The 23,324-nt window shown below is 32.3% G+C and overlaps 4 protein-coding genes and 1 non-coding gene across 6 annotated transcripts; 4 read left to right on the forward strand and 1 right to left on the reverse strand.

Annotated features, from left to right (window-relative positions):
* The first annotated feature begins 497 nt into the window (after positions 1-497).
* LOC137838091 (protein CONTINUOUS VASCULAR RING 1) lies at positions 498-4,404 on the forward strand. Its single transcript, XM_068647319.2, has 7 exons — positions 498-778; positions 1,338-1,390; positions 2,089-2,198; positions 2,543-2,710; positions 2,806-2,903; positions 3,222-3,348; positions 3,999-4,404. The coding sequence occupies exons 1-7, from the start codon at positions 638-640 to the stop codon at positions 4,094-4,096; spliced, it is 795 nt and encodes a 264-aa protein (XP_068503420.1). The 5' UTR covers positions 498-637; the 3' UTR covers positions 4,097-4,404.
* A 2,016-nt stretch (positions 4,405-6,420) lies between these two features.
* Positions 6,421-10,004, forward strand: LOC137838090 (protein LIKE COV 1). Its single transcript, XM_068647318.2, has 7 exons — positions 6,421-6,710; positions 7,271-7,323; positions 7,954-8,063; positions 8,377-8,544; positions 8,635-8,732; positions 9,163-9,289; positions 9,798-10,004. The coding sequence occupies exons 1-7, from the start codon at positions 6,552-6,554 to the stop codon at positions 9,893-9,895; spliced, it is 813 nt and encodes a 270-aa protein (XP_068503419.2). The 5' UTR covers positions 6,421-6,551; the 3' UTR covers positions 9,896-10,004.
* Positions 10,005-11,829: 1,825 nt separating this feature from the next.
* LOC137838969 (small nucleolar RNA Z43) lies at positions 11,830-11,916 on the forward strand. Its single transcript, XR_016520719.1, has one exon. It is a non-coding gene; the product is annotated as a small nucleolar RNA Z43 (small nucleolar RNA).
* A 2,677-nt stretch (positions 11,917-14,593) lies between these two features.
* LOC137838092 (uncharacterized) lies at positions 14,594-17,144 on the forward strand. Its single transcript, XM_068647320.2, has 3 exons — positions 14,594-15,451; positions 16,373-16,558; positions 16,685-17,144. Exons 1-3 carry the CDS (start codon positions 15,002-15,004, stop codon positions 16,961-16,963), a joined length of 915 nt encoding a protein of 304 aa, XP_068503421.2. The 5' UTR covers positions 14,594-15,001; the 3' UTR covers positions 16,964-17,144.
* Positions 17,145-17,965: 821 nt separating this feature from the next.
* Positions 17,966-22,581, reverse strand: LOC137838094 (RNA-binding protein-like protein). 2 transcript variants are annotated; one of them, XM_068647323.2, is made up of 3 exons: positions 22,224-22,581; positions 18,886-19,180; positions 17,966-18,711 (listed from the first exon to the last, which is right to left on the reverse strand). In XM_068647323.2, the coding sequence occupies exons 1-3, from the start codon at positions 22,411-22,413 to the stop codon at positions 18,093-18,095; spliced, it is 1,104 nt and encodes a 367-aa protein (XP_068503424.2). In that variant the 5' UTR covers positions 22,414-22,581; the 3' UTR covers positions 17,966-18,092. The 2 variants fall into 2 exon arrangements, with proteins under 2 accessions (XP_068503424.2, XP_090157353.1); XM_090301227.1 differs by lacking the exon at positions 22,224-22,581 and adding an exon at positions 19,665-21,196.
* Between the last annotated feature and the right edge of the window lie 743 nt (positions 22,582-23,324).

The following is a 23,324-nucleotide window of genomic DNA, read 5'->3' on the forward strand; positions in this document are numbered from 1 at the left end:
TTAGATTAATCAAATATATATTTAATAGTATTTATTATCTTTAATCATTGAATATTAAAAATTAAAACATGATAATCAGGATGTTGCCTACACAAGAAGAGTTGGGTTTTGTTTATTATTAATTGCAATTTAAGTTTTTTGGGATTCTGCTTTGATTTCATGGGCAACTCTTTCAAGTTTTTAAGGACTTTTAAAAGAAATAAAAAATATTATATTAGAAAGTTTCTACAATATTTTTTTTTGGGGTTATTTTATGTATTTATAAACAAAGAGACTTTTTACTTTTAGAAATTAACGAAACAACTTGAATGATTGTTGACATCAAATTTGTATACGGTAAACAGGTCAAACAGTGTACAATACTATTTTTTTAATACATATTTATTTATTTTTTAATATTTATTATTTGTTTTTAATATAGAGTTGTGTGACTTGTATACACAGAATCATAGACTGGAACATTCAAATACAGAGAGAATTAAAACATATTTTAAGAAATAAAATTATAATAAAAAATGAAAAAAGGAAACGAAGACCAAACGTGAATTACAGCTTTGGACTCTCCGAAGGACGCAACGGAGAGTTTCAGAAACTTCAGAAAGGTTTTGCGTTTTCAGTTACCAAACGCCGTCGTTTAATGGGCGATGAAAAATCCTCCATGGCCATCACCACCAGAGACAGAGATCGAGAGCTTCTCATCCCCGTCGCTGACACCGCCGCCGTCTCACTTTCCCCCAAGCCGTCGTCGTCGTCGTCCGCGCATCATGCTGGACGCGAGGTGATCTCCTCCTTCACTCTTTCCCATTTAGGGTTTTCAATTCTCCACTGCAATTCATTTTCATTTCCCCTTTTTTATCCAATTCGCTCAACCTGGACTGTTTTGAATGTGTTGGGTTGGGGGATTTACTTTAAAGTTTATACTTTGACTTGGATTGAGTTTTTTCGGGATGAAGCAGTTAGGCATTGGGGAGTTAATAGTTTCTTGTTGAGAGCAGTGTGTGGCTTCTAGAGAATGAAGATTTAAGTGAATGATAGTCCGAGTCTGTTTCATGAATCATCGAATTGTATTCAAACTGAAAAGTGATAGCAAAATTGGTAATAAAGTGAAGCTATGTAGTGCTAACTATTACAAGCTATATGTTTATGATGGAGCAGTAGTTTCCTTTTACACCTAAGTAGAAAGAAATTTAGGTGCATCTATTGGGTGTGAATGTTCTTTTTCTGTTTTCGTGGTTTTGAATACCAAAGAGTTGTAGGTTGCATACGTGAATTTGCTATGCCTTCATAACTATGTGTCTGACAGATTGCTCTTTTTTCCTGTTTCTGTCATTTTGTAGACTTTTTGCAAAGTTATTAGAAGCTGGGCATCGAAAAAGTTCATGACTGGATGGTGCGTGATTCTTCTGTCCATCATTTTGATATTTAATCATTGATTAATGAGATGTATTGCATTGCATGTTCGTGCAAATGATATTGCTCATGTTTCCTGAATGAATTTTCCTTGTGCATGCCTTGCATTCTTTGAGGTGTTGGTTTATTTTCATAATTTTTTATCTTCATTTTATTTCTACATGCATATTGCTGTTTTTTGGAGTTGTATCGCAAAAGGAAAATTACAGAGCATAATAGTTTATATTTGAATATTGGGAAGCTCTTACTTCTTTTCTCCATTACGGGAGGATATATATTCCTGGTAATATTCCAAGAGTCCAAGTGATACCTTTTTAAATCTTAAATGAATGAAAATCCCGGGTTCTATATTCTGAACACTGTAAATCTCTTAATCACTTACTGGACACCAGATACTATCATGAACTGTTTTATGACAATTCTCAACACAAGTACCGCAAAAGTATGTAACAATCTCATTGCCATCTTGTCACTTTATTTGAATTAAATGGACAACATGATGGAGAAATAGATAGGTTTTAAGTCATTAATGATGATTTAATATGGCTGCTTGCTCCTAAGAAGAATATGTGTTCTTGTCAGCAGTATACCTCTCTCTGCTTGTACATATCTATTGTAGCATTACCCTTTTCTAATTTCCAAAGTCCTCTGCTTATCTCACTGCTATTTTTTTTGCAGTGTCATTCTCTTTCCAATTGCTATCACCTTCTATATAACATGGTGGTTTATTCATTTTGTGGATGGATTTTTCTCTCCTATCTATGCTCAACTTGGAATTGATATTTTTGGTAAGTGCTTATGTTTTATGGTATTTCGCAATTAACCTCTTTACTTATGTAAAGATTGTAAAAGGTTCGTTTTTATGCATCACCAACTTATTTTGTCCTGTGGCAGGAATTGTTTTAAGAAAATCTTTTTTTTCACTTGAGACTGCTAAGATTATGGTTATGTAGGGTTCTACTTCCTTTGATGCATGTTTAAGTGAATTTATATTTTTAATATTTCTATATTTGTTGTTTTCTCTATTTTTTGGCCCGGGAGTGGGTTGGATTATTTAATTGAGCAGCAAAACCTTTTTCAATTGATTTTATTGTTTGAAACTTGTTAATATTATTTGTTAATATTTGGTCAGGTCTGGGATTCATAACTTCCATAACTTTCATTTTCTTGGTTGGCGTCTTCATGTCATCATGGTTGGGTGCATCTGTCCTGGGCCTTGGGGAGTGGTTTATCAAGCGAATGCCACTTGTTCGTCATATTTATAATGCCTCCAAGCAGATCAGTGCTGCTATCTCTCCAGGTGTGTGTTTGCAAACATGTAACTCTTAATTTTTATAATGGTATGAATGAAAAATTGGATAAGAACAGTTTATGCTAACATGCATATTGTCACAGATCAAAATACACAAGCATTCAAAGAAGTAGCCATCATCCGGCATCCACGTATTGGAGAATATGCATTTGGGTTCATCACCTCATCTGTTACCCTTCAGGTCTCTGAAAGCTTCAGTGTTTGGAGTATTTAAGTTCAAAACATTTACTTGCATCATTTCTTGAGTCTGAGTTTAATAATGAATCATGATACCCCGGTGTTGCTTAGTGTCATTCCTTGCATCTATGATCCCATTATCTTAATATACATACAATAAGCTATAGAAAGATTTCAGTATTGGTAAGCATATGATGCTTCGAGTTTGATAAGACTAGTTTATGCTCAATTAATTCATGATGATATCTGTGTTTACAAAAATTTTACACAGCACAGCATTGCGTGTTGGAATTGAATAATTTTTTAATAATATTTTTTACAGAACTATTCTGGAGACGAGGAGTTATGCTGTGTCTATGTTCCTACAAATCATCTCTATATCGGTGATATATTTCTAGTCAACACCAAAGATGTCATTAGACCAAACTTGTCAGTTCGAGAAGGAATTGGTGAGTGATTCTTTTACATTTACTTGAAGTCTCATATTATAGAGATCAAAGCAGACATATTTATTTTGCACTGTAGTAATGTGGTTATATTACAAAGATAGTTTGTTTACCAAATCCCCTTCTGTGACTCTCTGCTCACGGTGCACTAATGTTTGAACTTTGGCTTTTTGGTCTTGCAAATTTGGAAGATAAATTTCAAAAAATAGTTATCTACACTTTGTCACATATTCTAAACATACCTTTGTGGTTCATTTTTTTAATGACACTCCGGTCCTTAGCTCATGATATTCAGCATAGTAGCTGGATTCTATTAGTACCCAACAACACTGTATGTGTGTCTATCTTTTTTTAGGCTAGCTTTTGTACTTCAAGTTGCAGACAATGAATGTGTATACAAGTGTGTGTGTGTGTGTAATTTGTTTTTCTTGGTATATGACCTACTCTTCAAGATTCATCTCTAAAAGGCATAATAATAAGAATAATGAAGAAGAACAATAACAATAACTCATTCCACTCTAGCTTCAACCTGTGCCATGCTTGAATTTGTTGGAAATGGAAGAATTGTTGCTTCCTAGTTGTCATCATTGTTATGATAATAATTCATTCACCTCTAGTCTCAAAATATGCTTGAATTTGTCTGGAAATTGCAGAAATTGTTGTTTCGGGAGGCATGTCAATGCCACAGATCCTATCAACGATTGATTCACGCATCATACCAGGGGAAATAAGTAGAATCAACAGTATCTGAGAGTGAAGAGCAAAGTAGTTAATCATGTTTCTGTTCCTTGGTGTCATATGAAGCCATCAGAATGAGAATGCAATCATTGTGTTGCCCATGCAAGTATTGAATTTTCGTGATTGATTGCTGAGAAAGTGAGACTCTGATGGCTTGTGTAACATTCGTTTGTGTCAGAATGTAGAGTTTAGCATTTATTTGACACAACCATACAAAATTCTATTCTGTGCTTGGATTCTGGAATTTTTACCTGTGTATAATGTACTGCTTCTCACTTGTTATAGCAATTCAATTTTGTAGCTCTCATTGATGCTTTTCAACTTCATGCACTATTTCTGTGTTATCATTAAGATTGAGTCTGCACAAAAGACCAGAAAAAAGTTCATTTTAATTTCTTTGCTCTAACGGGTAATGCTCAAATGGTTAATGAATTACAATTTCATTATATTATGTATATTAGGGTTTTAAAAAATTTAAAATATCCTTATATTGTATTTTATAAAATATTTAGTTGTTGCATCTAAAATATCAAATTCTATTATCTTTCAACGTAAAAATTAAAAAAAATAATAAAAAAAAATATATATATATACTACAAAAAAATCGTTAAATAAAAATTAATTCTAAATACTAAAATAATTAGTTACCATTTGAGTAAATTAAATATTATTTTATAAATTAAAAAATTTATTAGTATCTAGATTATTTTTTATTTTTAATAAAAATTTATAAAATAGTTTCTAAATTGGTATCTAATATTTAACTAACAAAGTTTTAGCTACTTACTACTTTATATTTTAAATTAATCTTTTAGAAATCAATTAAAAATTTAAAATATTATTAAACAAAACTTAAGTAGTTAATTTAAATATCAATTTAAAAATTATTTTATAATTTTTTATTAATAATATAAATCACTTTATATACTAATAATTTATTTAATATAATGTCTAATTATTTTTATTCTTTAAATTTGACTGTTATGTATGATTTTTTTTAGTGATATTCATTATTATGTGTACTAAATTTCATTTCTTTTTTTTTTACCTTAGTTCACTCACTAGCATCTCATTGTATACTTGAATGCTTTAAAAAAATTATCCTCTAATTAATGTAATTAGCTAAACATAATTTCAATTACGCATTCTTATCACGAAATAAATTATCCAAATACTAAAACTATATTATACTAAAACGTACATAGAATTAACGGATTTAAAATTATTTCAAAATAGCTAATAATTTTGAGTTTAATGTTTGAACATTTATTTATTTTTAATTATATTATGGATACAAGTTATTTAGTGGTTTCTCAATGATTAATCTCTTCCACAAACTTTACTAACCAGTTTTAGTTAAAGTCTTTTTTCCAATATTTTTTTATATATAATACTTAAATCCAAAACTTTATTTAAAAAACTAATAAAATAAGTTCACTATCACTTAAATTAAAAAATAAATCGTTATCATTTTAAAAAATATTTAAAAACATTTTTATCAAATTAAAAATGAGAACATACTTACATTAGCATTTTGAAAATTTAATCATTATGATGCCATATTATTTTCAAGAATATATATATATATATATATATATATATATATATATGGTACACGACTAAATCACTTATCTATGGATAACATCGTTGTGGTAAAGGTCGTAATTACCGCATGGCATAGAGGGGGAGGTCATAAGTGTCTATACCGTCAAAGTTATGCGGATTATGTGGGCCAACCCGTCCCGTCCCGCACTTGGACCATGCGAATTGCATGTTATGGGGTGGGCCTCAGCGAGTCAGTGGGTTGAAATTAGCAATCTGTCCTGCGTTTTTTTCAGCAGACGACACATACGGTCCGCTCCACTTTATCACCCTATTTCTGATATTTATAGTAAAAAAATTATTAAACTAACTTATTTTAATGATTTTCTTATATATATATATATATATATATATATATATATATAAAAGAGATATAAAGTTTATATTAAGAACATAAAAATTATAAGAATAAAAAATATATTTAACTATAATTTTTTTTAATAACCAGAAGAACATGTGACACGAACCATTATAAGGAAGAAAGCATTTTCATTGTAGTGAACTGAAAATGGTAGTAGAAATAGATAGATTAACCTAACAACTGAAATGATTGTTGACATCAAATTAGAAAAAAAAAATATAATAACTTTTATTTGAATTTTTTAATATAGACTTAATTAGAACTGAGTGTGACTGGCATACATAAAGTCAGATTGGAATATTCAAAAAAGACAGATAGAATTAAAAAATATTTTAAGAAAATAAAATAAAGATAAATAAATAAAAAAAGAAAGCGAAGACCAAATGTGAATTGAGGCTTTGAACTCTCCGAAGGACACAACAGAGAAAGAAGAGTTTCAGAATTTTCAGAAAAGAGGTTTTGCGTTTTGCGTTTCGCGTTTTCACTTCTCAAACGGCGTCGTTTCATGGGCGCTGAAAAATCCTCCATGGCCATAACCACTAGAGACAGAGATCGAGAGCTTCTCATCCCCGTCGCCGCCGTCGAAGGCGCTGCCGCCCCTTCCTCCATGCCGTCGTCGTCCTCTTCTTCGTCGTTGTCTTCCTCGCATCTTGCTGGACGTGAGGTGATCTCTTTATCTACCCTCTCCAAATTTGGGTTTTCGATTAACCATTACAATTAATCTTCGCTTCCTCTTTTTTTCCCCAATTCGCTCAATCTGGTCTTTTGTGAATGTATTGGGTTGGGGGATTTACTTGAAAGTTTCTTCCTTGACTTGAATTGAGGTTTTTTTTGGGATGAGCCTTTTAGGGATTGGGGAATCAATAGTTTCTTCGTCAAGAGCAGTGTGTAGCTTCAATAGAATGGAGATTTAAGTAGGTGTTAATCTGAGTTTGTATCATGATTCATCAAATCAAATTGTATTCAAAATAAAAGGGGTAGCAAAACTGGCAATGAATGAAGTGAAGCTATCTAGTGCTAATTATTGTAAGCTGTATTATGGAGCAATGATTTAGTTTAGCGTAAGTAGCAAGAAATTATTTAGTTGCATTATTGGGGATGAATGTTCTCTTTTTGTTTTTGTGGTTTGAATTAGTTGCAACTTGCATGTGAGAATTTGCTATGCCTTCATAAGTATTTGTCTGACAGATTGCTATTTTATTTGGTTGTTTCTGTCATTTGTAGACTTTTTCCAAAGTTGTTAGAAGCTGGGCATCAAAAAAGTTTATGTCAGGATGGTACGTAGTTCTTCTGTCCAACATCTTGATAAGCATGGTTATATGATATGTATTGCATGCTCTTGGATATTGTTTGCTGAATGAATTTTCCTTTCGCATATCTTGTTGTTTATGGTGTTGCATTACAAACGAAAAGTTACGAAGCATGTTAGGGGAGAGTATATATTCCAAGTAGTATTCAAAGAGTTCAACTGATATATTTTTTTTTTAATTTGCAAATCCTATATGAATGAAAATCTCAGGTTCTTTAGAGACTATAAATCTCCAAATCATTTTCTGGACACCAGTTACTGTCATGCACTCTTTTACAAGAATTCTCAACATAGTGTGACAAAAATATGTAACAATCTCATTCCTATCTCATCACTTTGATTTAAATTAAAAGGATAAGACGATGGAGAACTAGATAAACTTTAAGTCATTGATGATGATTTAATAGTGGATACTTGCTCCTGGAAGAATATTTGTTCTTGTCCAGTATACTATTTTGTGTTTGCAATATGATTTGCTGAATTATGATTGGTTACCCTTTTGTTTGGATCATTGCTCTCTTTGTCCTTTTCGAATTCCCAAGGTCCTTCGTTTCTTTGTTGTTTAATTGGTGATATCTCACTGCTAGTTCTTTTGCAGTGTCATTCTCTTTCCAATCGCTATCACCTTCTATATAACATGGTGGTTTATTCATTTTGTGGATGGATTTTTCTCTCCTATCTATGCTCAACTTGGAATTGATATTTTTGGTAAGTGCTTATGTTTTATGGTATTTCACAATTAACCTTTACTGATGTAAAGATTATAACAAAGTTCAATTTTTGGCTTGAACAGCTTATTTTGTCTTGTGGCAGGGCTTTCCTGAGAAAATCATATATTTTTCACTAAATGCTGTTAAAATTATGGCTACTTATTATTAAATGATTTTATATTAATAATATTAATTTTGGTCTTTATTTTTTTCCTTGGAGTAGCTTGGACTATTTAAAGCTGAAGTGTCCAATAGTGGAACAAAACTATTTTTTTACAACATGTTGACATTATTGGCTAATCTTTGGTCAGGTCTTGGATTCATAACTTCCATAACTTTCATCTTCTTGGTTGGGGTTTTCATGTCATCATGGTTGGGTGCATCTGTCTTGGGTCTTGGGGAGTGGTTTATCAAGCGAATGCCACTTGTTCGTCATATTTATAATGCCTCCAAGCAGATTAGTGCAGCTATCTCTCCAGGTGGGTGTTTGCTGATATCTAACTCTTGATTAATGGTATGAATGAAATATTGGATGAGAACAGCTTATGCTAACATGCATATTTTCACAGATCAAAATACACAAGCATTCAAAGAAGTAGCCATCATTCGGCATCCACGTATTGGAGAATATGCATTTGGATTTATCACCTCTTTTGTTACCCTTCAGGTCTGTATAAAACTTCAGTGTTTGGTAGATTTTAGGTTCAGAACATTTACTTGCATCAATGTTTGGTCAGATTCTCATTATGATTCCCGGCAGTTACTACTTTAATTAGTAGTTTAAATGTTACTCATTGTGTAATTTTAATTATTTTCTGATGGTGATGTAGCAGTTTAGTAAAGAATTGTTTTGACTTATTTTACTGCTTCAGGCTTTCCGATAGTGATAGGATGCTAATCTTTATTACACAAACAAGATTATCCAAACAAGTATATACGTAAGCTAAAAGTAAAGTTTTCATAAAGCTAAGCATACAATGATTTGACTTTGATGGAACTAGTTTATGGTCAACCGTTGATGATTGCATGTGTTTTTGAAGATTTTGCGCAGCATTGCATGTTGAAATTAATCTTTTTTAATAATATTCTTTTTACAGAACTATTCTGGAGATGAGCAGTTATGTTGTGTCTATGTTCCTACAAATCATCTTTATATCGGTGATATATTTCTTGTCAGCACCAATGACGTCATTAGACCAAACCTGTCCGTTCGTGAAGGAATTGGTGAGTTATTTTTTTATAACTACTTAAATTCTCTATTTATAGAAGTCAAAGCAGACATTTATTTTGCAATGTGGTAATGTAAATATTACAAAGATAGTTTGTTTGCTGATTTTTCTTTCTGTGGCTCTCTGTGGTCATGGTGCACTAAAATTTAAGCTAACAGATATGTGGCCTTCCAAATTTGGAAGATAACTTCTAAAAAGGATAGGGGCTAAACAAATAATGATAGTTATACATATTTCTAGATGACACTCCATTCCTAACTTCTAATGTACCAGATATATCTAGATGCTTCAAGTATGTATGTGGGTAAAAGGCATAATAATATGAATAATGAAGATGAAGAACATTAACAACAACAATTGGTTCCATTCTAGTTTTACCGAATGCTTGAACTTGTTTGGAAATTGCAGAAATTATTTCACCATCATTATCATTTTCATTGTTATGGTCATAATTCATTCCTCTCTAGTTTCATCATATGCTTGAATTCATTTCAAATTTTCAGAAATTGTTGTTTCGGGTGGCATGTCAATGCCACAAATCCTATCAACGATTGATTCACGCACCATACCAGGGGAAATAAGTAGAATCATCAGAAGCTAAGAGTGAAGGGCATAGATGTTCATTTTTACCTGTGTATAATGTACTGGTTTTCCACTTGTTATAGCAATTCATTTTTGCAGTGCTTATTAATTGATGACTTTCAACTTAATGTAGTGTTTCTTTCTATGCTGCTATCATTAACCAACTAACTAATGAATCTGCTACCAAACCTCCTTAGCAGACTGTAAATTGTTAAGCTTTACTTTGCACCAAAGTCAAATTTAAAAGTTAAAAGTTTTTGTGCTGTAATTTTCAGTGTGCCAATACAAGGGTGTATCTGCAGAAGTTTATATAGTCCTCTAATGAATCTTTTGAAGCTATTTTTTAAATAAATTGCCATTCAATGTAATTTAAAAAAAAAAAGAGGAGTTTTCTAGATTGTAATCACTTTTGTGTGAAAAGCATAAAAGAAAAGAAAAAAAATGCTAAACAAATGTTACTTGATGCTCTAACAATACATGTGCCTTTATTTTTTATCAGGTATCCCAAATATTTCTAAATTATAAATTATCATCATTGTAAAAAAAGTTATAAATTATGGATTAAAATAATCTTATCTTTTTTAGGTTGCAAAAGAATGTTTATGCATACATTCAATAAATATATACCAAATTGCTACTTTTAACTTATATATTATATTTTTTATTATTATTAAATCTTCTTCAATATGCTGCGTTAAAATTTAAATAACTACAAAAAATAAGATGCGAAAATATAAATTCCATACTAATAAATTAGTAAAACTTATGAAAATTTTAAAATAATAATAACATGTAATTTAGACGATGAGACTAAAAGTCACTAAATTATATAATGATATTATAGATATCTTAGATTCAAGATTTCATTAATTCAAGAACAACTCATGAATTAAAAGATAAGAAATTAAGAATCAATCTAATATCAACAACATAATGTAACGTAGAATGGGAGTTATATAAGGAAATAAAAATATAGGAATTAAAACAGAAAAAAAACAAGCAAAATAAATCAAATAAAAAAAGGAGAAAAGGGTCTGAAGATTAAAAAAATAAGTTACTTAAAAGTTAAATTCTAATTTTCTTATTGTGGGTAAGTGTAATAGAAAATCATGACTTGAACAAAAATTCAAAATAAGATTCAAAGAAAGAAGACTATTCTCATAAATATTTTAAAATCCATGTAATTTTCCAAGATATCAAAAAGTGAATTACAAAGAGAGAGAGACGTGTGTTATTTATAGTTTTGTTTGACCAAGTTTTACACCACTTTTTATAAGTAAAAATAATAATAATCCAAAATCATGTATTTGTATCACTTTTATTATACTTTCCTTTTTTTTATTTAACCCAAACTTACAGGGTTTTAATTGAGATTGAACGAGTCTTAATTATAATCCAATTTTTATGTTTTTAAGATATACAAACAAAATTCAATCTTATATAAAAAAAACTCTACAAATTATAAGTTTAAAAAATAAAAGAAATATTTTACGAACAAGAATGTTGCTCCTTGTCACTCTTCTTAAACTTATCACTAATTTTCTTATTTGTTCATACACACCATTTTCTCTCTTCATCTCTTATTCTGCACTAAATAAATAAATATTTTAAATTAGTATTGGAAATAAAAGCATTGAGTATCTCAATTTTTGTTATACTTATTTAAATATTACACTTAAAAAAATCATAAATACAAGTGTGCAAACATAGAAAAGGGGACAAAAGCCTGTTCCCAAAAGCCCAAAGTTACTCTTTAAAACCCTAGCTCTAGGATTTGGAATTGCAGGTTGAAACCTATTTCTCAAGCTGATCGCGTTCAGGGTTTTATCATTCCCTCTGTAAAGTTGGTGTTTTTATCCCTTTCTTCGTCCTTCAGCTTCTGGGGTTCATGTTTCTGCTTCCATTTTTGTTATATGGACATGCTCTGTTTCTTAGCATTTGAAACACAAAAAGGGACAGTGACGATTTTTCATCAAAGGTCTCGTTCGTCGTAATAGCCCTAATTGGGCTTTGCCGACCAATCTGATATATTCTGAGTCCCTTTTCTGTTCAAAGCAGTTTTCATTCTTTTCAATGCATCCTCTTTCAGTTTTCACAAAAAATTGGATGTTTTTGTTTTGCTAAGGTTTGTCTCTGGTGTTTGATATGCAGATCACATGTTTGTTTTATTTGTTTGGTTTGTTTTGGCTAATGATTAAATGATTGAAACTAGACAAGCATATGTCTGAAGTTGTTCAGTGTGGATTCATCTAATCTTCTCTATGAAGCCAACATTTCTAGTTTTGAAATCATAGTTGTGAATCTTAATATGCATTTTTGAAGCTTATTGTGAAATTGATCATTCATTGTTAGTTTTTGAAATGTATGTTCTGTTCTTGGTCAGTTTTTCTTTCATGAACTGATTTTCCCTTCTAATAATTTTCCCCTTTTGATTATTATCTTTTCATGGTTTTTCCCAAGAGGTAAGGATCATTTGTTGAACAAAAACAAATACTATAATTATTACTGAAATTTTACTTTTCTTCAATTTAAATTAGCTTTTGTGTCATCATCATGCTCTCAACTCACATTTAACTTTTATGCATTTGTTTTTAATTTAATGCATGTTTAGAAAAAAATTATTTTTTCAAAATAAGTTCACACAAACAACTTGTAAAGAAAACCTAATCTAAACAAATTTGGATAAAAGTATCTTTTAACTTTGATAATTATTCTTTAATCTATATCTGTATTTTATCTATTACTTTTACTTATATATTGGAATATTGTAAAATAAACTTTAAATAGTTAAAAGGACTATTAATTTAACATAAGAAACTTAAGAACATACATTTATTTGATGGTGAGAGTACTAAATAGCATGTACACAAAATATCATAAATAATTATATTTAATTGTATGAATAAATAATTTTAAATTATTAATATATTAAATTTGAGGACTATATGTTAATGGTAATTTATATAACTAATAGAGATTTGAGATTTTAACATTGATTCTATAAACAAAGTCTAAATGCTTAAGACTTTAACCTATTCAAACACATTAACACATTGTAAGATAATATTGCACAACAAAATTAGTAAGTTTTAAAGGATAATGTGATATAAAATTTAGAAAGGATAATGTGATATAAAATTTGGATTGTTTGGATTAAGTTAAATAAAGTAAAAAGTAAAGAAAAAAAAATTATGAAAGTTTGAGAGTGATTTGATGGATATAATTGAATTTTTTTTAATTAATAAAAAAATAAGATTATAAATTTGTCTTCATATTTAAAAATAATTTAAAAATATAATTTATTTATTTGTGTATTTTAGTTATTTATAATTAAAATATTATTTTTATACTATCCAATAAATTACTTGGAAAAAAATATGTATATGTGGATATTAAACAGATAATGGTACAATTCATATGGGAAAAAAAATCTCATATTATAATAATGTTTCAAAATATAATACTGATTATACATTGAAGGTCTTTAATTTGATGTTACAAACTGAAAATTATTTTATGAATCTTATCAACATGTGTTTATATTGAAGTTTATAGTCTCATATCACTAAATAAAGTTGTGGAAAATCCTAAGATCATTACATACATAAATATTATTTAATATCAAAACATGAAGATATAATCTATGATTAACCACAATAATCATTTATACTGTAAAAAACATATTTATAATTGATTATAGTACAAAGATAACTGATTATCCTTAAAAAAAATACAGTTTTTATTTAATAAAGTTATACAAAAATTATTATTCAAATCACCTATTTATGTAAAAGTCACCATTTAATATTATGACACTAAATAATAGATTATAAACTAAAAAAACCATCATAAACATTGTTAAATAAAAAAAATATCTAAAAAATGTCTCATAATAGACTATTGAAATTCTTGAAAAACACTATAATCAATTATCTACTGGACAAACCATCATATTATTTTCATCAGCATACAAAAACTTCACACGTATTTTCATCTGCATCAAGAAGAGTTGAGCAGTGGAAACACTCAACATAAATGAGATAATAGACACTAATAATTTTATTTAAAAAGATTTTATATAGGAATATAAAAATGACCATGTCATTGTTAGATTGAATTAGGTTAACAAAATTAATCATATCAAAATTCTAAACAAAATAATAATATATATTAATTCAAGAATACATATAAAATTAGAGTCAACAACAAGACCGACATCACTGGAAAAAAAAAATTCTATTAGTACTGATTAAGATCCTATAAATTCCATAAGTATTTGTTCATTTTTTCTTTTAATTTGGTTGAATAAGCTCATGGGAAAACGTTGAACGTTTCTAATAACCAAATCAAACATAGATCTTGATTAATTTAGCATTAATAAATCCTCCTAAGCACTCTCATTATATTAGTTTTATATTAAAAAATGTTATTTTTTTTTTCTAAATTTATATTAATTAAGTATTTCTTAATGAGTGTATTATACCTTTTGTATTTTTAAATTGAAGAAATAAAAAATAACCTTTGATATTGACACAAATATTCATACTATATGGATACAAGTATAATCTTTTAAAATATAAGATAAAATGACACAAATTAATTCATATTTTATATAATAAATTATTAAAAAATCAATAAATATTTTTTAAATTAAACATTTTACCTATACGTATTTTATTAGTATTATTGATATCTAATACGTACTTATACACCATTTACGAGGTGAGTCTAGGAATGAACAGAACAGAGAAGGTGGAGTGACAGTGGTACATGGAAGTGTGTATCTGAAAAGCACGAGACGTCGTCGTATTCAGTTATGAAATTCTTTCTGCAAATACTGTCTGTATCTCAATCCCACACGACACACCTCACAGCACAGACATCCTTAAACCAACAGCTGTGAATGATTCACGTCTCACTCACTAAACCCTCTTCTTATGTGTCTCTCTCACTTTCCCCATCACCCAAATTCTTCACCTTTTTCCTCTGCAACATTCAATCCACCACATTCTTCCCTACCCACAACTTTTTCTGTCAACACTTTCCGATTCCCTCATCCGGGCACACTTAAATTTCCCATCTTGGTGCCGGAATTTCATCTGGGTCGTTTTCTCAGTTCACCTCCATGATGCACGCGAAGACCGATTCCGATGTCACGAGCATGGACACGTCATCTTCGCCGAAACGTGCCGTGTACTACGTGCAGAGTCCCTCGCGCGACTCCCACGACGGCGACAAGTCCTCGACGATGCACGCGACGCCGGCGTTTAACAGCCCCACGGACTCCCCCTCGCACCACTCCTTCGGCCACCACTCCAGGGCGTCCTCTTCGAGCAGGGTGTCGGGGTCCTTCAACATTGCCACGTGGGGGAGGAAAGGGAACCGCAAACATGGCGGCGAGAAAGGGTTGCCGGATTGCAAGGTGATTGAGGAAGAGGAAGACGAGGAGAGAAAAGGGTTGTCTAGGAGGACTCAGATCTTCGTTGGGGTTGTTGGGTTTGCCTTGATTTTCACTGTGTTTTGTTTTATCATTGCTGGGGCTGCCAAGGTTTTCAAAGTTCGTGTCAGTGTTAAGGTACAGCGATGGTCGGTGCTTTTTTTCTTTATATTCAAGAATATTGCCACTTGCTTTAATTTATTTTTAAATTCAGTAAATAAATGCATGGTTGACTTTGAACGAGTGTATTATAGTTTATAATAATATATACTCTCTTTTTTTGTGTTAGTTAGAGAATAGATCTGTTAATGTTTGTCTAATGTAGTTAGTAGAATGAATCGATTGTTGTATATATTTTGCAGCAGGGTTGGGACCAAAGGGGGTTCACTCTAGCAGAAGGATTAGTCTCTTGTAACATGATAATAGATTAATCATTTGTTAGAAGAGATACTAATGTTTAGTGTCTGATATGCTTTATACAGAACTATTTTTGAAGGAGGACACATGTAAAACAAGATAGATATCCTTAATGGTTAAAAGTCATAGTCTCATAGCATATAGTCCAAGGAGATTGTTTGGGACAAAAAGTCACCCCAGTATATTTTGTGAAAGAAATTCTGTGTAAAGGTTTTATGTCATCATTTAGTTTCAGTGATGTTTACTTGTTTGCTGCACACTTGTAAAGGTATTAGTCTAATACAACATATATATTTTTTAAGAAAAATAGACATTGGGGAGAAGAGAAGATAGAGTAGAAGTTGAGATTGTGAGAATTATATTTACACAAGGACATTGATTGAGTTCAAGATTATGCAAGTGATTCTTTGTTCATTCATATTTTTTTAAACTTTTCCTGCTAATTTAGAATTGCTTGTTCCACACACTCATAATAAGTTCCTTCTTCAAAATTTTAATCTTCAAAATAGGTTACTGATGTGAAGTGAAAAATAAATTCAGTGTTATTTGGAGCTCGAACTAATATGCTTTTATTATTCATCTCCATATATCTACCACAAGTTGTTAATGAACTTTCAATTCAATGAAACCTATTCTTTGCAGAGTTTGACAGTGCACAACTTCTACTTCGGAGAAGGGTCAGACACTACAGGAGTACCAACCAAGATGCTGACAGTAAATTGCTCAGTGAGAATTAAAATGCATAACCCTGCAACGTTTTTTGGCATTCATGTGAGCTCTAAGGAAGTAAATCTTATGTATTCAGAGATTACAGTTGCAACTGGTGAGGTGAGAAAATAAAGGCCACTACTCTTTGATTGAGAAGGGTTGGTTTGAGAGTAATGCTATATACTTCTGCTTCAAATGTTGATAATGGTCACCACTCTTAACTGTTAAACTCCATGATTGGTGCAGGTGAAGAAGCAATATCTACCAAGAAAGGGTACACGGACTGTGTCTGTGAATCTGCAAGGAAGCAAGGTTCCTTTGTATGGTGCTGGTGCAAGTTTAACTGGCTTGGTGGACAATGGAAAAGTACCAGTGACTCTTGTCTTTGAAATCAGATCAATAGGGAATGTTGTTGGGAAGTTGGTGAGGTCCAAACATAGAAGGCATGTGTCTTGCTCAGTGGCTATTGATTCCCACAACAATGGACCCATCAAACTAAAAGAGAATGCATGCACATACAATTGAGTGGTTTTGGTTCTTGTGTGCATTTTAATTCCTTCTGCTGCCTCTATATTTGGCGTGAGACAAATAATAGGGTGAAAGAAATAGTAGAGTTTATATTATACAAAGGTTTGGTGGTGGTACATTTTTTGGGGACATGAGATTTCAAAATTAGTTTATTGTAATAGTATAATTCCTTTCCCCATGTTTTTTCTTCTTCTCTGATTTAACATGATTGGCATGTGGAAGAATTAAAGAGTAAATTAAACTAACAATACATGAAACTTAGTGAAATTACTCACAAAAATTAAAATTTCTATTAATTTTTGTATTTAGTAGGAATTAAAATACTTTATCCAATAGAAATTAAAATCCAATAAACTTAATTAAAACATTTGAAAATCTAAATTGTCTTGTTTAAATAAAACATTTGAAAAATTAAAAAGAAAATTGAAATGAAAATCTATTTGAATTCTCTAAAAAGTGTTAAAATTCTCTAGGAGGTTATATTATTTCGGATTACGTTTTCTGAACACTCTAAAATTGTTTTATGAATTTGGTAATGTGAAAATATAAACGTATGACGAATTCAAATTGTTGAAGAGAACGTTAATATTGAAATTTATCATCGTATGTTATATAGAGTGAGAAATATAGAATAAGGGAATTAACACCTTAAGCTGGTTTAAACCCTCGGTTCAGTTCAGATGGTGGAATTAAACCAGACTTTTTTAAAAGTCAATTTTAAATTCGATTTTTTCTTTATAGCCTTCAATAACATGTTTACAACAAACTGAATTTTGTTAGAGATCAAAGTCTGTATATAGTTTCTAACTGAACAATCCTCAACTTCATTAAAAAAAATACAATTATTCTGTTGATCGTCATTCTAACATATTTCCAAGCACATCTATTTTTCACTAGGCAAACACAGACAAGCACGAAGAGAATATTCTCACCCAAAATTTGGAGTCAAAAAAAGATGTTCTCACCACTATCAAACAGTGACAAATCTGAGGCAGAAGATCAAGGAGAATCAAACAAACCGATAAACTCAAAAACATTCAGAAGATCCAGAACTAAAAATTCTTCGTCTCCACAAAGTACAGAAGCTAATATTAGTTACATCACAAAGTACATAAAACACCCGCAACTAATACATTCCTCCAATTCTATCCCTTCCCATACCACGCCTATCATCTCTTCCACGGCTGACAAATGTATCTCGACGATAATCTTTAGGTGGTAGGCCACCTCTTATCGGAGAGCGGCTTCTCTCTCTCACATCACGAGCCCACCGACCGTTCCGGTGGTGAGGAAGGGAAGGCATAAGAGGTGCAGGGGGTGACAGTGGCCTCCTTTCAAATGCTTTCCTTTCATCAGGGAAGCCATCTCTTCCACGGTCTCTGTTATCCCAGTCCAGTGGAGGTGGTCTGTCAAACTTGTTTCTCCCCCTGTAGGGATCTTCTATGTAATCCATTCGCTCTCTACGGACATGGGGGTCTGGAAACCTGCTTTCTTGCCTGAGGGGTGGCAGGGCAGCAGAGCCATACTCTCTAGGGCCATCCCTTGCCAGCCCACGAGGAGGTGATCTAAAGCCATTCAAAGTCCTTTCAGGAGAGCGGTCCATGGGAGGTCCGGGATAGCGTCTAGGAGGAGCGTGAAGTGGTGGAGGTGCATGATAAGCCCTTCGAGGACTTCTAGCCGGCACATTGCGAGATCTATTGCAGCTGTTACAATGGTCCCGCCTTGCAAAGTTAAGATTACCACACCTGCAAAATAGAGGAAATTATCTCCAGTCTCCAAAAAATGACTCTAGCTCTTTGGATATTTAACAACCCAGAATTCTAAGTTTTAAAACTTTGAGCTGACTAATCACAATCAAAAGTAATTCCAATAATGAAAGTCAGATCACAATCAGAATTCAGAAAGAATTGCACACTTACATGAGATCGGGACAGATCCAGTCTCCCTCTCTAGGACGCACATTGGGATTATTTCTACCATTGCCTTCACCTCTAGCAAGTCCAGAAACAAAGCCATGCCCATCAAAAGCTCTACCCATTGGCCTGCCACCTACCCTACCTCGACCATACGGAGGTGAAGGGTCTCTATATCTTCCTGGATCTCTCCCGCCACCATATCCACGGCTTCGTGATAGGTAATTATAATCAGAACCAAAACGGTGATCTGCCTCTCTACGGTGGACTGGAGATGAAGAACCTGCACGAATTCTATATCCTGGGAAAACAAAGAGCGAAGTTTGAGAATAAGTGACTTACAGGAATTGTGGGAAAATTCAGCATTGCAATCTACAGTAGAATCCAATAATATTGTGATCATGCAACTGTCATAATCAGTTTGATATTCCAAAGGGGAAGGCTATCCCCACACAGGGCTCCTCCTCCTCATAGATATGAAAATTAAAAAGTGTGAAGAGCGCAGGAAGTTTAGATCATAACACCTTCAATGTCACTTCCCAAACAGCAGATCCATATTACCCTAAAGCAAACAAGTTCTATGAGCATGGTTTTCCACTAATAAGTTACTTCCTTTATATTGCTGATACCAATTCTTTCCATCTCCGAATGCTACCAAAATATAGTTAAATAAACAACAAATCATGGAACCTAACAATCTGAAATATCAAATCCAAATTCAAATTTCAGAGCAACAACCTAGGCACTGCTGTACATTCAAAACTTGGTTAAAGGTGTGCACTAACCCTAATAAAACAAATCCAAATGAATCACGATAAATGAGAACCAACGTCATTTCACCCTTTGGAAAGTTATTAAACTCAGGAGCACAGGATCAAAATGTGTGCCACGAGGATATAACCACCAACACACCACCATCGTGTGAATAATCACAAACTTTAATGCCTTGCTCCAATCAACCACTTGCTGGACTCTTTTTGGAACCATTTCTATTAGTATGCTATGACAGCCAAAAGAAGATTTGAGCAATATAGCTGAGCAGTTTGCAGAACATCATACAGAAGAAGAATGGCACAGGCAAATAAACCCCATTGAAGCCATCTACAATGATGCCAGCAACCAATTCACCCTTTTTCGGGATATACTATGCCCCCAGGTAACTTCAAAACAACAGGAGAAAGAAATTGGACAAAAAGTGTATTCCTAAGAAGATATGCATCCCTTTTCTGTACCATGTTGGTGTCCTCAATTCAAACAATGGATCAACATGAAAAAAATACTAAGGATTCAGCAGAAGCTATGCAACCATGAGATAACAGAAGTTCTTAAACTTCAATTGTGGAATTACTACACAGGAAAGAAGCCTTCCATGTTGTAAATAAAGAACAATCTGAATCATCCCTAATTAACCACCCAATGAAGAAAAACCCATGGAAACTAAAATGATAACCACCAGCCAAAAAAAATCATTGCAATCTGGAATTGGAATAACCAGGAGTTCAACAGCAAAATAACCAAATATAACCAATAATACTATGAAGTTATCATCAGTACACGTTGTCTTTCTGAAATGTAAGGCCAGCTCCTGCAAAAGTAGCAAATAAGAAATCCACCCACCCACAAACATGTCTTGTGGCAGAACCTAGAAATACCAGCCAAGCATTGGCTATAACTGCATGTTATTCAACAAAACCGATTTTTAATAGGCAGTTTCGGTCTCCTACAGAAGCTATACAACAATTTGATTACAGATGTCCCTAAACTTCACTTGTGAAATATTACTATTTCTGGAAAGCAGCCTTCCGTGTTGTCAACAAAGAACCATCAGAATTACTCCTAACCAAGCAACCAAAGAAGAAAAACCCATAGAAACTAAAATACAACCAGCAGCAAAAAACAATCATTGCAACGGCTATTCCAGAAGTAACCCAATATCTGGAAATGGAATAACCAGGAGTCCAATAACACAAACCAAATATAACCAATAACACTAGGAAGTTATCACCAGTAAACATTATCTTTCCAAAACGTCAGGTCAGCTTCCCCAAGAATATCAAATTAGAAATTCACCCACCCCCATAAACACGTCTTGTGGCAGAGCCGGATATACCAGCCAAGATAGCTTATAACCATAAGCTATTCACCAAAAAACAATGTGGTCAGTTTCAGCCCCCTACCAATCCTGTAACCATATTGATGTTCTAGCACATTGCCCACACTGTACCTTGTCTGTCAATAACTTCAAATTGTATCTCAGATTGCTTTAAACTCGGCATTATCTTAACTTTGACAGAAATCCCAAACCAAACACATGACCGTGACTCAACTAGGCAAATGAGAACCCATGCAACAGATTCTGTGCTGCAAAAGCCCCCACAAGTTTGTGTAGAATGAACTATTTCAATCATCCAACTCATTATTAACCCTTTTATATTATAAAAATCTCAGAACATGATCCATAGGTAACATGCCTTCCTGAAGGCCCAAGATCTTGCACGCAACATCAGAGCTGTAACACATAAATGCAAAGTTTATTCACTGTAGACACTCCATAATCGATAGGAGAGCCATACGTGGGCAAGTACACAATGAATACACAGCAAGATCTGACAAAAAAACTCACATCTGTATAAATACAGTAGGTGAAAAGCAAAAAAGAGAAACAAAACACGTAATAGCAGTTTTCATCTCACCAAACCCCAAAAAAATCAAATATAACAAATTCAAAATGACCAATTCAACATCAAAATTAAGATTCCACCAAAATAAACTTCACTGACGTTGGTTGGGATTTAATTCTGAGAAAAAATGCTTATTTCCCAAAAAAAAAAACTTAGAAATCAGGCTTCCTCCAAATTCAATTAAACTAAACATGCACTTCAAAACTTAGAACTACAACAATAAAAAGCATTTTCGATTATTCTCACATTTTGTCGTTATCAGTGAACAAATGGCTAAATGATCTGTGTTATCGATATTCAAGTTAAAAATCCAATCGGATCCCATTTCAATGCCTAATATATACAAGGTTTTAGATTTTAAGGCGCAACAAAAAGGGAAAACAATATATACACTACAGCAAAGCCCTGTCCCACTGGGTGAGAATGGCTTACATGGATCACACATCGCCCTTCCGCCGAGTTGAAAACGATGTATATAGCTCAATGGAACAACATAACCAAACATGTCACAAACTCACCAAATTTTCACAAACCAATTCAACAGCAGAAAGGCACATAAATCGACAAAGCCAGTTTCCAAGTCGATATTCCGAAACAAAAATTTAAAAAACCTAACTCAATCATCCGCATCACTGGGCAATAGAGACGAGAGACGAAACAAACCAGGTTCGTCGGGATATCGATCGGAGCGAGAATAGGGAGGAGGAGGATCGCGGTGGAGCTCGCCGGGCTCAAAATCAGCGGCGCGACCACCGGTGGCGGCCTCAGTGTGGGAAGGGCGGACGACGAGGCTGCTCAACAGAGGCTGGTGGTGATGCGGCGGCGCTTGTTCCTTATCCCTCGAAGAAGCCATTTTGATAACTCTGAAAACTGCAAAGAAGCTTTTTTTCTCTTATGATCTATTTGTTTCTTCTCAGCATATAAACCCTAGATTCTTTAGATGCAGTAATTAACCATTGGTGTTTATTATATAATTCAATTCAAATCACAATCACACAACAAAACCACAATGTTTTTTTCTAAATTTGTTTTGCAACTTTTTTTCCCTTTTTTAAGGAGTGAAATTTTTAAGTTTAAAATAAAATTATTAATAATTTGATTATTTTATTTATGAATTTAATTATATTCAATATGCAACAGTTTGTAAAAATTGTTAGCAACATATTGTAACAGTAAAATATATTCCTTTCTCTTAAATAAACTTCTTTTATTATTTTCAAATTTTCCAATTTAGTTTATTCATCTTTAGTATTCATGAATTGCTAATTAAATATTTATTAATCTTAATATTGTGTTTAACGAATAGATATAGTTAATTTGTTAAACAACAATCTCTTTGTATAGAAAAAGAAGGCAAATGCTCTCTACACCAACACTTTTGAAACCGTACCAAACATAATTTCAAAAATTTCAAAAATAAAAAATCCAGAATTGAAAATAATGCATTTCAGAAAAATAGATCGAAGAGATTTTTGTGTTATCCAGAAAAAAAAAATCAAAATCCTATTTTGTATAAAAAAATCTAAAATTAAAAATAATACATTCAAAAAAAATTTATTCGAAAGAGATTATTATGTTCCTAAAAAGGTGGTCCGAAATGTAGTTTTATATGTGCCTATTTTTTTAAGGATATTTTCGATTTTTCCCCTTGAGTGCAGTGATATGGTGCAGGAAGTAATTGCCAAAGAAGAAAGAAAGATAAGTGAAGGGCTACATGGTCTCTTTTGAGGCAGATTTCAACTTCTATTTGCACCCATATATTCA

This window comes from Phaseolus vulgaris, chromosome 4 (assembly GCF_051622355.1).
Source record: "Phaseolus vulgaris cultivar YP4 chromosome 4, ASM5162235v1, whole genome shotgun sequence".
NCBI lineage: Eukaryota > Viridiplantae > Streptophyta > Magnoliopsida > Fabales > Fabaceae > Phaseolus > Phaseolus vulgaris.

Bases quoted from the DNA above. Each gene is read 5' to 3' on its own strand.
- LOC137838091 (XM_068647319.2), top strand. From the start codon at position 638: ATGGGCGATGAAAAATCCTCCATGGCCATCACCACCAGAGACAGAGAT. The intron at 779-1,337 runs GTGATCTCCTCC...GTCATTTTGTAG, and splicing joins CGCATCATGCTGGACGCGAG to ACTTTTTGCAAAGTTATTAG. The intron at 2,904-3,221 runs GTCTCTGAAAGC...TATTTTTTACAG, and splicing joins CCTCATCTGTTACCCTTCAG to AACTATTCTGGAGACGAGGA.
- LOC137838094 (XM_068647323.2), bottom strand. From the start codon at position 22,413: ATGGCTTCTTCGAGGGATAAGGAACAAGCGCCGCCGCATCACCACCAG. The intron at 19,181-22,223 runs GTTTGTTTCGTC...TTGTTTTCCCAG, and splicing joins TCGATATCCCGACGAACCTG to GATATAGAATTCGTGCAGGT. The intron at 18,712-18,885 runs GTAAGTGTGCAA...TCTATTTTGCAG, and splicing joins TGGATCTGTCCCGATCTCAT to GTGTGGTAATCTTAACTTTG.
- LOC137838092 (XM_068647320.2), top strand. From the start codon at position 15,002: ATGATGCACGCGAAGACCGATTCCGATGTCACGAGCATGGACACGTCA. The intron at 15,452-16,372 runs GTACAGCGATGG...TATTCTTTGCAG, and splicing joins AAGTTCGTGTCAGTGTTAAG to AGTTTGACAGTGCACAACTT. The intron at 16,559-16,684 runs GTGAGAAAATAA...TGATTGGTGCAG, and splicing joins TTACAGTTGCAACTGGTGAG to GTGAAGAAGCAATATCTACC.
- LOC137838090 (XM_068647318.2), top strand. From the start codon at position 6,552: ATGGGCGCTGAAAAATCCTCCATGGCCATAACCACTAGAGACAGAGAT. The intron at 8,545-8,634 runs GTGGGTGTTTGC...ATATTTTCACAG, and splicing joins TAGTGCAGCTATCTCTCCAG to ATCAAAATACACAAGCATTC. The intron at 8,733-9,162 runs GTCTGTATAAAA...TTCTTTTTACAG, and splicing joins CCTCTTTTGTTACCCTTCAG to AACTATTCTGGAGATGAGCA.